Source organism: Colletotrichum destructivum, chromosome 4 (genome assembly GCF_034447905.1).
Source record: "Colletotrichum destructivum chromosome 4, complete sequence".
Lineage (NCBI taxonomy): Eukaryota > Fungi > Ascomycota > Sordariomycetes > Glomerellales > Glomerellaceae > Colletotrichum > Colletotrichum destructivum.
This window is the reverse complement of record NC_085899.1, coordinates 1227348-1242178: the sequence shown is the minus strand read 5'-3', so window position 1 is coordinate 1242178 and position 14831 is coordinate 1227348. Positions and strand designations below refer to the sequence as shown.

Genomic DNA, 14831 nt, shown 5'->3' with positions numbered 1-14831 from the left:
TAGACTAATAGACCGAGCAGTGTCTTTTGGTGCGGGAAGTGCCCCATCAGATGGAAACCAGTGAAACTATTCAGAGCTGATAAAATATTCACTGCCCTCTATTTTCCTGTTAACAACCATTCGCATAGTATAAATGAGAGCATAAACACGTTGCATAACCTTAAAGGTCAGTCCCTACAAGACTACAATGGAGAAGACACGAGGTTTGTGTTCATTTCCGGGATCAATCGCAATGACCGTTCCCTCCAAACCACTTGCATTCTTGAGGCCACCCGGTTCTACCAGGCACTCAAGGGAGCAAAGTGAAAGAAACGTGAGTGTGATCCTGGGGCTCCGACTACGAGTGAAGACCGACTTTGATAGAGAACTCCCAAACGCCAAACCATGCTATGCGCCCTAGAATCAAAAGGAATTCGGTGACGACCGAGGTACATCCCCCGCGCCTCTCTGAGGAGGGACGGGGCTTCAAAATAACAAATGGCTGCCATCACACCTCCTCACTATATCGCGAGAGGTTCTCCCTCTTTTCCCTCTCTCGTGCGTCCCGCAGCAGCTCCGATCACTTCAAGATGGCAATGAGAAGGACGAGGATAATGATGAGCACAATGATGGCGATCATCTGCTTGCTCTCCCCTGCGTCTCGCGCGACCTTTCCAAGCGACCTCCGCGCCCGATCGAGTCGGCCCTGATGCCTGTCGACGACCTCATCGACCTCGTCGAGCATCGCGACGTGCGAGTCAAGCTCGTCGCCGATTTGCATGCTCAGCTCCCTCTGGCGGCCGATGGACTCGCCCAGCCGGTCAAGGTGGTCGTCCTGGTCGCGCATGATCTGCGAGTGGTACGCGTGCAGCTGCTGGTTGTCAAGCCCCTCGGCCTGGTCGCGGTACCCCGCCGTATCGACCGGATCGTCGCGGTACCGGCCCTCGCCGAAGAGAGCAGCAGCCTCAAGATCTTCCGCGCCGCGGCTGCCGCCGGGGGAGTCGGTGAATCGGACAGTCTTGTTCGGGGCGGAGCCAGGGAGGCCGCGGAGTGAGCCCTTGAGGGGTTTCGTGGACTGGGCGGCGGCGAAGTCGGGGGAGAGCAGAGGGTCGTTGGGCGACGTCGTGATCGACGAGGTGGACGGGTTCGAGAAGCCATGGAACTGAGAGGTGAGATCGGAGAATTGCTTTTGAAGGGCGGGAAGCGAGTCGGTGATGTTCTGCGCGGCGCTGTTGGGTTGCTGTAGTCAGCCAGCTGTCTCCAATCGACTATGATCACGGTTTTGTATTGTTTTGATGTTGGAGCGCATTAAGGGCAGACTTCCGCCATGACGTCGCATGGTGTTTTGCAAAAGCCAGGGAAAGGATGTCACCGGGGGGAGGGAGAGGATCTCACCTCTCATCGCTAGCAGCCTGGAGGCGCTTGGCCTCGGAGTCTAGAAATTCTAGGCCATCCTTGAACTGGTCCAAGGAGCGGGAGATGTGACCGTCCTGAGTGTCGGCGTCAAGGTTGAGCGACTGGGCGCGCTGGCGCTCGAGGAGAGAGAGCTTAATGTGGTCGGCAAGGAGATAGAGCTGGTTCAAGTTGGACATGGTGGACGAGGGGGGAGCAAGGCAACGAGGGCACCCTTTTTGCGAAGCGTTGCAGGATTCAAACTCGAGGCTTTTTCAAACCCGACTGTGGGTGTCGCGTAGGAATGACGACAAAGAAAGGACTCGGTCGGAATGACGGTAGGCGAACTTTGTTCCTGGATGGTTCGGAAAGGGTTGAAGATTCGGGGGTTGGACTGTTCATGCGCCGGCCGGGGTGGACGGGGTATGTAATGGAGGGTGTGAGACACGCGCTGAGAGGGCCCGTGTTGGATTATGGATTACGTTTTGGGTGTAGGCACCCGCTGCAGTTTCAATCTGCAGGGGGCTGTGTGGGCTGTCCAGTGATGTGGACAGAGAACCTGGTGCCTGGAGGGTGCTTGGGGTAGGGGCGTGCAGCCACATGGGCTGGCAAGTGCATTCTGAATGGCTTCTCTTTCTTCAGGGATCAGCAACAACAATTCTCTATTGTTGTCGTTTGGTTCCGATAGTTGCCCTAACCGCCACTCACTTGGTCTGCTTGATCCAAGGCAACATTTTCTTGGTTGTAAGATAGCGGCCATGCATCGATCGCCAATTACATTCCCTAGCTATCCCGTTCCCCAAGCAGGGATGTGGAAAGTGCTGCCTTCTACATGTCACCTTGCTCGATACCGTCTATTGCAGTAGAAGAGCAGGTACTCTTATGGATGGTGAAGCGTATCAATTTATCTATGGCTGATGATCCCCTTCGCTTAGCAGGTCGCATTTGATTCCACTCCGTGAGTAGTCATCGAATAACGTCTCCCTCCTTGTCGATCCCGACAAGACCCTCGAGAACGTCGCTGCCAAGTATCCCTACGACGCCGCCGATTGCCGATTTGGGCCGATCTCGCCACACTTCGTGAAACTTGAGAGTCTCGTCGCTCGATGCCACGACGATGGTCCCCTCCTTCGCCGTCCGGCTTCGTTCGTGCGCATTCGCTGGTCCTCTGGGGTACGGGATGGCACACAAGGCCCTAGGGCCGCCTGGCCATGCCACAGCGCTGACATTTCGGCAGGACGGCCAGCTGAACACGACTATGCGGTATGGGTGCTCTGTTTGCGCGTAGCCGTGGCTGTAACCGAACGTGGCCGCGATCTCGCGTTTCGTAGTAGACCAGATCAATGCAGTGACTTGGGCTCCTACAACAATGGTAGCCAAGGGTGTGTTCGTCCCGATGTGGAAGAAGCGAATGCACTTGTCGCCCAATCCGCCACCAGTCGCAACGAGACCGTCTTGCCAGGGACAGAAGGCAATGGCCTTGATTGCGGCGTCATGCCTCCAGCAGTGAGTCTCCATCCCATGCCCAAATACCCGGACATCTTGCCCAGGGGTATGAACCGCTCGTGGAATGCTTCCAGCAACGTCGGCCTCGGCCATTTCACCGCCTGGGAGAGTGTGAGATGACGTCCCCTCACTTACTCGTCCTTCCCGTCGGCTTGGTCCCAGGTCTTCGGGAGGTGGCGGGTCTCTTTCGGCCTTGTTATCGCCTTGCACCGAATTGTGACCTCTGCGAGCCAAGGTTGCGCTGCGCTCGGTAAATCGACTCTCCGTCATTCGGTCGATCTCGAAGTGACGGACTGTGTTGTCGTTGCTCCCCGACATAAAACTCTGTCCGTTTGGTGACCAGACGAGGGCACAGATCTGCGAGGTATGGGCCGCAATCTTGGCTATCGGCGTGACCTTGCCAAGCCAAGTGTCCCTCGAGACTTCCCAAAGGCTGGGCCATTCGACCACGTACTGCAGGATGGTTCCCTGACTGTCGCCGACGAGCAAGTCTTCCGTCGGCACCAAGACGCCCGAATTAAAGGGGTTCTGAGATGGTCTTCTCGTCACGGTTGGCCGCTAGCTGACGCAATCGACTGGAAATGGGTGGTGAAACCAGAACCGCGGTAGAAATTCGTCAACGAAGGACAGAAGACCGAAGAAGCCGTCCTTTCTTCCAAAGGCGAGGATGGCTTTGCCGCCCTGTTTCGAGGAGAAAGACAAGGAGGTCAGGCCGTTTCGTCGCTGAAGCGGCGCGCGGTAGACGGGCTTGGGGTCGTACCACTCTGACCATCTATAGACCGTACTGCCCAAGGCAACGGCCAAGCATTGACAGGTCGGAGAGTATGCTAGCGGGGAGCGGTAGTAATCGTCCTCAAGCTCCGGGGCTTGGAGAACCCGGTAGGGTGCCGATGGCAGATTGGCCGCTTCCTCCACCTTGAGCGTTGCCCGAAGTCTTGACGGGGTGCCCGAGGATGGATGGCCTATTTGAAGGATTTTTGCCGTCTGGTTGATCTCAAGGGCGTCGGCGAGCCGCCCCTCGTGTTGGCTCTGGTTCTCCTCCTCTCGGGGCCGAGGCCCAAAAAAATGGGTGAATACTCGCCGGACGGTTCTGGCATCTTCCGGCGGCGTCTCCCGTTGAGAAAGGTGAAGAACGGACGAAAGGCCGATGGGGATGACGGGCACGACGGTCCCGGGCGGCGGCGAAGGAAGCGAAAGCGGCCGTGCCTTGAGTCGGATCTTGTCGGACAAGGGGGTGTCCACGTCTCGGTAAGGAATATAGCGATGCATGGCTCAGGAGAAGGTGGGAGTATCTAGGGACGGATGGATAGAGGGTGTAAGAAAAGGGTAGAGGAGGGGAAACTTGTTGCGGTTTACAAACAAGCTACACATCTGCAGTAGACCTGCTTGCAAGCATCGGTTCTATCCTACCTTATCTAGGTACCTGAGATACTGAGGGGACAGGGAAGTCACGGTTGGAGTATGTGACTGCCCAGCCTTCCCATCTCTGGCAACCACGAACAGGGGCAGACACGAGAACGAAAGCCTTGTTCTACAATCCGGCCAAGGCACAACATCGTTGTCCGCATTGTAGACATTGTAGACTGCAAAAACACTTACACGCAATGCGAGCCTGACTGATATGGATATTTCGAGCATGAGTCAATGAAGTCATGAATAACGTAATTTGAAGGGAAGGTTTCCAACCCGACATGAATCAAGGTCCCAAAATTGACCAAGTCTTGCTTGGGGGCTCATTATCTTCTTCAGCGCCATGTAAGCACGATCCTCGGCCTTCAGATCCGTCTCGTGGCTGCAGGCAATGCAGACAGACCACAACAGCGACCACCTTGACGTCGCAATCTGCACAAACGCAATCTGCGAACCTGCCAAGATGGGACGAGACCGTTCATGGCAGATTGTTCAGCCCCCAAGAAATCCATTGGGTCCATCGATGAAGTCAACGACTGTGTAAGAACGGTATTGAATCCAACCCCGGCCGTCGGTCTTGAATTCTACAATTTAGACAAGTACCTAATTCAACTCTTGGTGTGAAGCAGCTGAGTACCCCCGAGGCTTCAAAGTCATTTCCTCGTCGCCCAGAAGCTCGGCCCTCGGGCTCGACTACCCCAGGTACTGGTCAAACCTCAACAAGTGCCTGAGCAGCCCTGCTTCTCGCACAAGCGATATTCTTCTTTTAAGAGTACTACCCGACTGACTGCAAGGACTAGTGGGACATCACAAAATGCGGGGCTTCCACCTGTTCTGTGGCGTCTTTCTCCATCTGATAGTTGTCCTTCACCACTTTTGTGGTCTCATGGAAGGTTATCGGGTTGACATGCTACATCGGGTGCATGTCGACGTGGCGCCTGGCCAGGAAGTTCCATGTCCACCTGGTGACTTGCATATTCAGCACCTGACAGACGCTGAGGAGAGCAGTCCATGGCGCTTTGGTATGCGGCTGCCTGGGTGCAAGCTGTCGCGAGTCTCTGTGTAATGTCATGACGGCATACCGCCGCCACAGGCTTACAAGTTACCACCAGACGAGGAGACCTCTAGAGCATCGACTTGCTTGCCATGTTTGCAACGGCATAGTCGGTGAGATATGTTTTTTTGGCCGGTGATGACCGTTATCACCCAATTCGTTTGTCTCATTTTCGTTTCTTGTCGAAAGCGGTGGGTACCTCGAAGGGTTTTACAGTCTGCAACATTATAGTTTTCCGTTTGTCTCTGCCAGGGGTGTGATGTGTTTCTTGTGGCTCCCTGGCCTGCATGCTGCCTAAATTGGCGTAATGTCGACGGTCAAAGAGCTGGGAGCCCAGCACTCCGGAGGCTCCATTTCATATTGACCTGAACTGTCAGACGGTGCATGTTGGCTTGAGTCTGGAAGCATCTTTGCGATGTTGAGATAGGGAGGACAGTCAGGCTAGCTGAACTTGATTCGATTTACCGAGATAAAACGTTGCTCATAGGTATGCATATACGTGCCAGGTAGGCAATTTAGTGGCTATCTAAGAAGGAGCCGACAATGAATCCATCACCAGGCGTCATACCTTGCATAACTCGCTGGAAAAAGAGGCGCGACGTTGGAAAACGCCCGGGAGCTCGGGCCACTGGCTAAAACGACATGCTTCCTTTGGCGGCTACCTAAGGTATTCGGCATACCTTCTCCCCTAATCTCCCCTAAGGTACGTACCCAGATTCCTACCTATGTGCCGATGTATGTATCTGTGACTAGTGTCGTCAGGGGGGTTGATATTCAATGTCACTCTGTCAGTACCTAAACCCATAGAGACCCCCCCAGTGGTGGAGAATCCCTGCTTCCGCGCAATATGAGCGAACGCTTCCCAACTTGCCCTTTCTGCTTCAATGCCACCCAGAGAGCCCCCAGCGCCTTCACCCGGCCCATTCTCCGGACACCTGATCAACCCTGCAGGCCCTTGTATATATCTCTCTCTCTTACTCGTCCCCCTCAGATCATCCCGCTCTCATAGAGGAGCACCCTTCGCATCCCCATGGAAAGCGTAAGCAATCAACCCTCTCCAGCCGCATCGCAAGCTGACGATGACCGGCATACCAGCACGGCATAGCTCGCACAGCCCGGAAACCACGGACCGAAGCCCAGATCCAGTCCGACCTCGCCAAGATCGAGGCACTGCGCTCTGTCGAGGCCGCCCTCCTCCGCGCTGCGCGCCCGTCCGCCGACACCGACACCGACACCTCCGACCTAGACCCCGCCGCCACCCTCGCCCTCACGACGAAGCTCCTGCGCCTGAATCCGGAGCACTACACGGCATGGAACGTCCGCAGGCGCTGCCTAACCTGTGGATCATTGTCAAAACCCTCGCCTGGGCCGTCGCCATCGGCGCCGCCCGCGAGTTCTTCAGCAGCATGCACTCCGCCTCCGTCCTCCGCCGCTGCGTTGCCGTCTTCCTCGGCCGCGATCCGGCCCGCCCAACCGTCCCCCGCGGGCCCGGGGAGTGGGAGGAGTGGTACAACAGTTGAGCAAGCGAGCTCAGTTGAAGATCGAGTCCGCGACGCGGCGGAGGGAGACAACCGACCCGGAGAAGGAAAGGACGGAAAGGCCCACACCACCGACGAGGTCGTCGCGACCCTTAAAAACGAGCTCAACTTCACCATCCCCCTCCTCCTCGAGTTCCCCAAGAGCTATTGGATCTGGAAATACCGCTCCTGGCTACTCCAGCAAGCTGTCGACCTCCTCCCGAGACCGCTGGCCCGCCGCGTGTGGCAAGAGGAACTCGGCCTCGTCTCCAAGATGCTGTCCAAGGATCGCCGCAACTTCCATGCCTGGGGCTACCGCCGGAAGGTGGTCACCGTGCTGGAGAGCGCAGCCCTCGGCGGCGAGAGCCTGGTCGAGTCCGAGTTCGCGTATACGACCAGCATGATAAAGATGGACTTGTCTAACTTCTCGGCCTGGCACAGCCGCTCCAACCTGATGTCCCGCCTGCTGGAGGAGCGTGGCGCTGACGATGCGGTGCGGCAGAAGTTTTTGGAGGACGGTAAGTCTACAAAAAAGCCATTTCCCTTTTCCCGGTAGAAAGCGAGAGATCCTAGACTGACCCGGTCCCAGAACTCTCACTCGTGCGCGAAGCACTGAACGTCGGACCTGAGGACCAGTCGCTCTGGTTCTACCACCGTTTCCTCGTCCAGGACATGACGGAAGCAGACAGCCGGTCCAAGATTGCACCCAATTTGTCACGGGACCAAAGGGCACGCTACGTGCGGTGCGAAATCGACGGCATCAAGGAGCTCTTGGAGGACTACGACGACATCGTGTGGATATACAAGGCGCTGCTGGACTACACAATAGCCCTGCCGAAACTGGAGGAGCGCGCCCCGGACAACGGAGAGGTTGCAGAGCTCGGGGCGTGGATGGCCGAGGTGCGCCGCTTAGACCCCATGCGCAACGGGCGCTGGGACGATCTCGAAAAGGAGTGCGGTCTGCTCTAGATGACGCACGTGGTACCATGATTTCAAGAGACGGGTGTGTTTCAGCACGAACGAGCGGGTGCCGCAAAGGATAAAACGGCATTAATGAATTACAGCGACCATGCGCATGCATGTACACGCCCTCTATGAAGACAGCTCTTCGCACATTCCAGTCATGATATTATAGGTAGATATATATGCACAAAACTCAAGCGCGGCATTTGCCCTTGATGAGGCTGGCGTTCTCCCCCACCAGCCCGTCAAAGTAGGCCAGTAGCGTCTCAACGGGGATCATGTCCATGAGGCCCAACGCCGGGTTGGACGATTTGAAAACCTGGCCGCTCCAGAGGACCCGCACGTACCAGCCGCTCTCCCCGGCACCGGCCCCCGGCGCAACTACAACAGACGTCGTGGCCGGCGCCGGCGGGTTCCCACCATCGACTACTTTCTTTTTGTACAACTCAAACACGACCTCGGAGCCCATGCCGGGCCAGACCATATGGTCAAGCTGCAGGATCGATAGCAGGCGGGAGACGGAGCCGTCGTGGGCGACGTTGTGAAAGTAGATCGTCTCGCTTTCCCCCTTGATGACAGCACGAAGATGTGTGGCGAGCTCGGCGATCCAGACGCCCCACGTCGCAACACTGGCGGCAAGAGAATCAGGAGCGTCGCGATAGATCTGTGAGTACTCCCAGTGTCCTAGACGGTAGGCGGCATCGGCAAGATCCTGGGTGATGCAGGTGGTGCTATTGATGCCGTCCACAAGCTTGCACGGTAAGGGCTTGTCGTGACACTGGCGCGCCGAAAGGTTGTCATAGTAGCGATCCAGAGAGGCGTGGAAGCCCCCGTCATCGGCAGGAACGCCCGAGATGTCGTCGAGTGTTTCATACAGCGGGCCGGCGGCTGCAAGATGCTGTGCCCATGCGGCGTTCGAATCGGACTTGATGCGGTTGAAGAGGGAGGCGCCGGCGGGGCAGGAGTACTGCGGCTCGAGGGAGTCAACGCCAGCGGCCTGGATGCTGAGCTGAAGAGAGTCGGTGGTAGCCCACATGCCGTTGACGACCATGCCGGCGACCTGGCTGGTGATTTGATTGTTGGTGACGCGGTACTTGACCTTGCGGTGCCACTCGGGGGAGTTGACGGCGTCGCGGGAGGGAAGGAGGCCGAGGAGGTCGTGATAAACACCGTAGAGGTCAGCACCGTGGAGCCACGAGTCGTCGAGGCCCTGGGCGGTGATCTGGGGGAACTGGCAGGTGCCGATCCAGCCCGCGGGGACGAAGGGGTTAACGGGGGAGATGTAGACCTTCCAGTACCCCTTCGCCGGCTTGTTGCGAGTAGAGAAGGGCTCCCCATAGTAAAAGAGGCCCTGGTCATCGCAATTCCATTGGTACGGTTCCACGGGGAAGGCGTTGAGAACGTAAGGCGTGCGCTTATGGTGGCGATGGACCTAGAAGAGTGTCAGCGCTCAAGGGCCCTTTCAAGACAGAACGAGGCGGGCAAAACAAGACGTACTAGCTCCACGTATTTGAGTTCGTACTCGTCCGAAGGCTTTGAATACTCCGTCTTGCGCACATGGGGCATGTTGCACCAGTTGTACTGTCCGTACTTGTCGTCGGGGGTCTCAGAGGTGTCGTAAATGAAGCCCCAAACACCCTTGCTGTTTATGACGGCAGTGAGGTTGTTAACCTCGGTCTGCGCAGGCGCATGCCAGCTCAAGTCGATGTCGCCGGCAGCGTTCACAGCACCGCCGCTCGACCCAGTGGTGCCGCCAGAGACAGCAAGGGCGGCTAGCAGAGTGAAACCTTTGGGGGCCATGACGTGCGGAAGGGCGAACTGAACGAGGGCGAGGAAGCTAGCGATGATGACGAGCGACTTGACACAGGCAAGCGGCGATCCGAGGGGCCTTCTCGGGAAGAAGATCGAGGAAGCCATCCATTCTTATTGTTTCGTCTCTTCCGACGAGGGCAACTCTGCAAGCGCTTCCTCTCCCTGGTTGTGCCCCACGTGCCTCGACGGTGCAGGAAGAAGGAAATGAAGTTACGATGCAACTCCAGGGATCATCGGGCGTAGTAGGTCGGCCGGGGTCCTGAGATATGAAATGTGCTTGTTCGTATCGTAAAGGTAGGTAGGTAGGTGAGGAGGTAGGTACCTTGACTGATGAAAGTTGATGATTGGGGCACGAAATGGGAGAAGACGACGTTGAAGCTTTGGTGGGGGCGCGTGCGCCACGTGCGGGAGGAAGTGTGCCGACTGGCTGGGGGCGACAGGGGCCATTGCTCTAAACGGTCCCACCAGTACCTGCAGCTTGTTGACGTCTACCTACCTAGTTAGGTAGGTAAGTGAGCACTCTATTCTCTGAGCCAAGTGATCATTAATGTTTGCAATAAAAAAATCAAGTCTAGTTTTCCTAACCCCCTTCTTTGTTTTGGCAACTTGGTTTTTTTCTTCTTTACATTCTCTCATCTTTCAACTAAATCCAACCTTTGTACGAGGCCAGAAGTAGGCAGACAAACGACACGAGGAACCAAACCATTTTTCTCTGACACATATTCAGAAGAGTGTATCTTATCGCATGCTTCTGAGCCTGGCCATTGCATGTCTATTCTCATCGTCCTTCTCCTACTTCGTCTTCTTCGCCTCGGCGTCCTTCTGCTCATGTCGCTGAGGGTCGTCGCGATCGGTGTTGGGCTTCACGGTAGCCACGGGTCGATGATCAGATGCCTGTCGGTACGGCAAGCTAACACGTGGGTCCTGTTCTGGGGTGTCCTCACCACCCTCGGCCTGCGGGTTTTCGGCACCCCAGAAGACCTTCGTGGTGTAAGCAGGAGGCCATTTGCCGACCCAGTTAGTGGGTGGAGGAAGGGGGTGACCGCTCCTGGTCGTGAATTGAAAGACAGATGCGTGGTCGTCGAAGAAATGCGGCGCTCTGGAAGAACCCACGAAACGAGCTGGGAAATGAATGAAGTCCGGGTTTGGGTTGTACGTCTGCTGGGTCGTTTTCTCAGCGGCCTCCTTCTTGTCGTCCTCTGCCTTCTTGTCGTCCTCTGCCTTCTTGATGTTCTCGACCATCCGGGCGTTGGCAGCCTTCTTCTCTTTGATGCACTCGCGTACCACGGCAAATGTGCAATACGGAGACTCATCGCTGTCCTCCAGAGGGCCAAAGGCCTCAATGAGCCACTGGTCAAACAGCTTGTGGTTTCCCGGCTTTACCCAGTGGCTAGGGTACCAGCCGGCGAAGTTGGGCAGCGCTTTGACGCTGTACCGCTCCATTGGATGAGGCGGCTTGCTAGACATCTCGAGACAGTGTGTTTCGTAGCCTGGCTTTCGTGCATCTGCGGTCATAGACCACACTTCGGTCAAGATATGGTCGAGCATGACTGTCCGTGGCTTGTCGAGATCATCGATTCCGTTGCGCATGGTGATGAAGACGTTGTGAGGCTCGGCATCATTGTGTGCAATGCCCACGTGCATATGCCTGACGCAGCCGTCGATGAACTGCTTGAGGACCTCCATGCGGTTTTCTTTGGTGAGCTCCAAGCACACCTCACCATCCTTGGCCTGGTCCGACTCGTGGAAGATGATGGGTGCGCTGACATCCGGGACCAGTTGCTCGTACTTATCACGGCCGCACAGCTCGTCAATGGAATATCCGACAATGTGCTCCATGAGTATCAGGCCGACGGACATGGATTTGTTCTTGCCACGGGGGAGCGTCACAGCCCAGGTGCCGTAGTACTGCGCCGTAAGATGCGGATAGCCTGTCAACTTCTTCTGGTAGAGGTACTTGTAAGCGTAACTCTCACAGCAGAGATCGCTGTCGGCCAGTTTGTGATTGCTGATCGGCGCACCATAGTCGCTCGGCCAGAACCTGGAATCATACACCTTGGCCACGATTCGAGTGCCTGGGCCTGGGACAGGCTCGTAGTCGCCCTCCCCAACGTTGACAGTCGAGGAAGCAGGGGGTGGCTTGATGACCTTGCAGAGAAGGACCTGCGCTCTTCCGTCAATACCGCCAGAGAGTGATTCGAGAATCTCGAGCTTCACTTGGGTCTCCGAATCGGGATTGAAGCCACGAAGGTGATATAATGGTGGTGGGGGCATTGCAGGGTATCGTGAGAGGCCATGGGGATTCGCAGGTGAATATTTCTTGAGGTCCAGTTGCTTGCCTGGCCCGTACTGAGCAATGTCGAAACGCGCGCTAGAAGACATGGCGATGGATATGATGACAGTGATGACAGTGATGATGGTGATGATGGTGATGATGGTGATGGTGATGGTTCAACTATGAGAACCTCAAAGCAGCATTGAAAATAAAAAGGTGAGTGAAAGTGATGCTTGTGCTGTCTGACGCAGGAGAAGACGGAGGAATAAGAAAGATGGAAGGTTGGGAGAAATGGAGTTGGGACGGAAAATGGACAAAAAGATGGTGGCAGAGTCAATAACCCGTCCAGGTAGACATCCAGGAAGATGAAAGATGGATGAAAGACGGGTGAGTTCAGATGTCGGGTGTCCATAGTACCAAGGTGGAGGCAGCCAGCCACGCATTGACCGACCGGTTCACAGGGCAGGCAGGCAGGCAGGCAGCTTGACAAACAAGCAAACTGCACCTTTCTGGTGAATGGAAAAGAGCATGTACGGCTATCGACACGCCAACACCTTCTGATACCTGGCTAGGTATCTACACAGGTTGATACACAAATGTAGGTTGCTAAGGTATATTAGACTCTTTGATTGTGAGCTTCCATTTGGCACTACTAACACTTCTTGTTCTAGTTCGCCTATAACAGGGAGTGTTTTTTATTATGTTTATCTACTATCTAAGTCACCTATAGGTAAAGGAAGACTTCCTGATGCCTGTTCTCTACAAACCACAAAATATGCGGCGCAAGTTGCGATTGGGCAAATTCGAAGAGAACAACAGACAGAAGGGCACGGCAGTTGTCTCAAGTAAAACTTAGTTGTTTGTACACACAGAAACTGAGACGTAATCTTACAGAAGTTTTGCATGGATTACGACTCAAAGTCACTGATGCAACTAACGTTCTGTTGGCTTCGCCTGGTTAATTTTGTTTGGCGTAGAGAACATACCCTTTCCTTATACCTGACTCTTTAGTGCCTCAACTACCTGGGAACTCGTCTCAGTTGGTGTCTGAAAAGAAGATATCTGCGGTATTGATTACCTGCAAATTTGAGATGGCATATGCACCTCTTCAACGTATTGCAGGTTTTCCTATCCTCCAGCATCCCCTTTTTCTGATGCGATTATTGCACATTTGTCTAATGTTCCTTCGACTCAAGGTGGTTACTGGTTGGCAAAAGAACGTACATGGATGACACCTGGGAGGTGCTGTTTGGCCCCATATGCCCAGGAAAATGTTCGGAAGCTTCGCCATTTTCCCACGAAGCTTGAGAGGAAGCTGCAGGATGCTCTTTACCGTTCTTTGGGCCTGTTATTCTCAGGATTCCTGCCCTTGAGTACACGTCAGCCCACTCTGGATGTATCAGATGCCGATGATGTCCAAGTCTGTCCATTAGGACCAGGCATACGAACTTTGCAAATACTCACCACCGAGTACCTCAACGAGCCGAGACTAGGCTACTTTCAGTCCACAGTCTCAGATTTAAAACTGAACTGGGTGCCTTTTTAGAGGTTGGGGGGGGACAAGTACCAAACAACAAAATCGAGTTGTACCTGGAGGCTCTTACTATATCAATCTCCTGTTGATTATACTGTCACCAATGTCCATACAAAAAGCACCTGCCGAGATTGCCTGGCAAGGCTTCTTTAGGGTTCTTTAGAAGTGGTACTGAGATGGGAGCAAAGATAAGCGAGTCTTCAGCTTAGCCTCACCAGAGCAACTTGCCAAGCAACACTCATCACCCAATACCTCTCTCACCTTTGCCCTCCTACCCCTGCCCAGAAGAAAAGCATGAGCAATCCCTTACTCGTGCCTTCCGTTTTTTACCACCAAGGTCTGATGAATAGACGGAAGAAATTCTTACCTCTCACCAGTCCAAAGAGCCACCCCATTTCCATCGTCAAAACTCGTCGATATCCTGGCCTTTTCCGTCTCACCGCCTCTCATCAGCCTCTATCTCATTCCCTCTATCAGCTACCCATCGAATCTCCTCAATTCTGATACAATCGACTTCGTTGTATCTTCGACTTTTCCGTCCTACCGCGTTCACCTCAGCAATCCTGATGTCCCTCTCTCTCAACTACCCGTCGAACTTCATCCCTTCTCCTGCTTTCCATCGCCTCAATAAGACGTCCGACATTGTGCCATGGCTTTCAAAGATCCCTACGGAATGGATTTCGACCCATCCCATCCGGATGATACACTGGCCGGAGCAACTTACGAACACTTCATCAACCTTCGTGCCATGCCAGAGTACACGTTCGATGAGAACAAGCTTGAGAACGCCTCCGATTCGAGTCTTAGCTACCAAATTTCTCGAGTTACCGCTCCTATCATGGCCGTTGCCATGGATCCAGAGTACTATATCCGAAAGGCCAAGTTCCTCGTGAGCAATATGAAGGAGAACTCAGTCTCCGTTGAAGAGCACGCGTTCATTCCCAAGACAAGCGCCCACGTTGTCACGAAGGGGAGCGATGTAGTCGGCGTTTCGGTTCTGCGACTTCATCCGGCCACTGACGCGGTGCTGGAAGCTTCGGAGCCCTATGAAACACACAAGACCATATGGACCTCGGAATTCCCTTTCACTGCTCACGGTATTCGCAGAGTAGAGAAGCCGGCCAGCAGCAACACTGGTGACAAGGAGGCTAGTGTTGTCGAAGCCGAGGTGGCTAGTGTCAGCTCGGTTGCGTCAAAGAAGACGAAAAGGCGGCACAAGAAGAAGCAAGCGGACAAGGGCAAGGCGAAAGCTGTTGGAGAAGATGTTGAGATGAAGGATGCCGATACTGCTGGCGAAGAAAGTGCCCGCAAAAAAAAGGGCGAGAAGAATGCCTGGGTCCAAGGCAGAATTGACCAACTTTACGGCCTGTCCAGTGACAAGATTCCGTC

The 14831-nt window shown here is 54.9% G+C and overlaps 5 protein-coding genes across 5 annotated transcripts; 1 reads left to right on the top strand and 4 right to left on the bottom strand.

Moving 5' to 3' along the window:
* Positions 1–16: 16 nt before the first annotated feature.
* On the bottom strand, positions 17–1794 carry CDEST_06295 (Putative target SNARE coiled-coil domain, syntaxin). Its single transcript, XM_062922454.1, has 2 exons — positions 1375–1794; positions 17–1208 (listed from the first exon to the last, which is right to left on the bottom strand). Exons 1-2 carry the CDS (start codon positions 1569–1571, stop codon positions 560–562), a joined length of 846 nt encoding a protein of 281 aa, XP_062778505.1. The 5' UTR covers positions 1572–1794; the 3' UTR covers positions 17–559.
* Positions 1795–2337: 543 nt separating this feature from the next.
* CDEST_06294 (Putative WD40/YVTN repeat-like-containing domain superfamily) lies at positions 2338–4146 on the bottom strand (the record flags this gene model as incomplete). The annotated part of the gene is made up of 2 exons (XM_062922453.1): positions 2338–3415; positions 3506–4146. The coding sequence occupies 2 exons, from the start codon at positions 4144–4146 to the stop codon at positions 2338–2340; spliced, it is 1719 nt and encodes a 572-aa protein (XP_062778504.1).
* A 2008-nt stretch (positions 4147–6154) lies between these two features.
* CDEST_06293 (uncharacterized protein) lies at positions 6155–8012 on the top strand. Its single transcript, XM_062922452.1, has 3 exons — positions 6155–6380; positions 6437–7376; positions 7448–8012. Exons 1-3 carry the CDS (start codon positions 6372–6374, stop codon positions 7825–7827), a joined length of 1329 nt encoding a protein of 442 aa, XP_062778503.1. The 5' UTR covers positions 6155–6371; the 3' UTR covers positions 7828–8012.
* Position 8013: 1 nt separating this feature from the next.
* On the bottom strand, positions 8014–9961 carry CDEST_06292 (Putative histidine phosphatase superfamily). The gene is made up of 3 exons (XM_062922451.1): positions 9956–9961; positions 9319–9892; positions 8014–9253 (listed from the first exon to the last, which is right to left on the bottom strand). The coding sequence occupies exons 2-3, from the start codon at positions 9736–9738 to the stop codon at positions 8015–8017; spliced, it is 1659 nt and encodes a 552-aa protein (XP_062778502.1). The 5' UTR covers positions 9739–9892; positions 9956–9961; the 3' UTR covers position 8014.
* A 464-nt stretch (positions 9962–10425) lies between these two features.
* On the bottom strand, positions 10426–12015 carry CDEST_06291 (uncharacterized protein; the record flags this gene model as incomplete). The annotated part of the gene is made up of 1 exon (XM_062922450.1): positions 10426–12015. The coding sequence occupies one exon, from the start codon at positions 12013–12015 to the stop codon at positions 10426–10428; it is 1590 nt and encodes a 529-aa protein (XP_062778501.1).
* Positions 12016–14831: the final 2816 nt, after the last annotated feature.

What these genes read in the sequence shown, in the direction of transcription:
- CDEST_06295 (XM_062922454.1), bottom strand. Translation starts at nt 1,571, where the DNA reads ATGTCCAACTTGAACCAGCTCTATCTCCTTGCCGACCACATTAAGCTC. An exon ending in CAGGCTGCTAGCGATGAGAG is followed by an intron (nt 1,209 to 1,374) that starts GTGAGATCCTCT and finishes GCAACCCAACAG; the next exon opens with CGCCGCGCAGAACATCACCG.
- CDEST_06293 (XM_062922452.1), top strand. An exon ending in GCAGAAGTTTTTGGAGGACG is followed by an intron (nt 7,377 to 7,447) that starts GTAAGTCTACAA and finishes ACCCGGTCCCAG; the next exon opens with AACTCTCACTCGTGCGCGAA.
- CDEST_06292 (XM_062922451.1), bottom strand. Translation starts at nt 9,738, where the DNA reads ATGGCTTCCTCGATCTTCTTCCCGAGAAGGCCCCTCGGATCGCCGCTT. An exon ending in AACTCAAATACGTGGAGCTA is followed by an intron (nt 9,254 to 9,318) that starts GTACGTCTTGTT and finishes ACACTCTTCTAG; the next exon opens with GTCCATCGCCACCATAAGCG.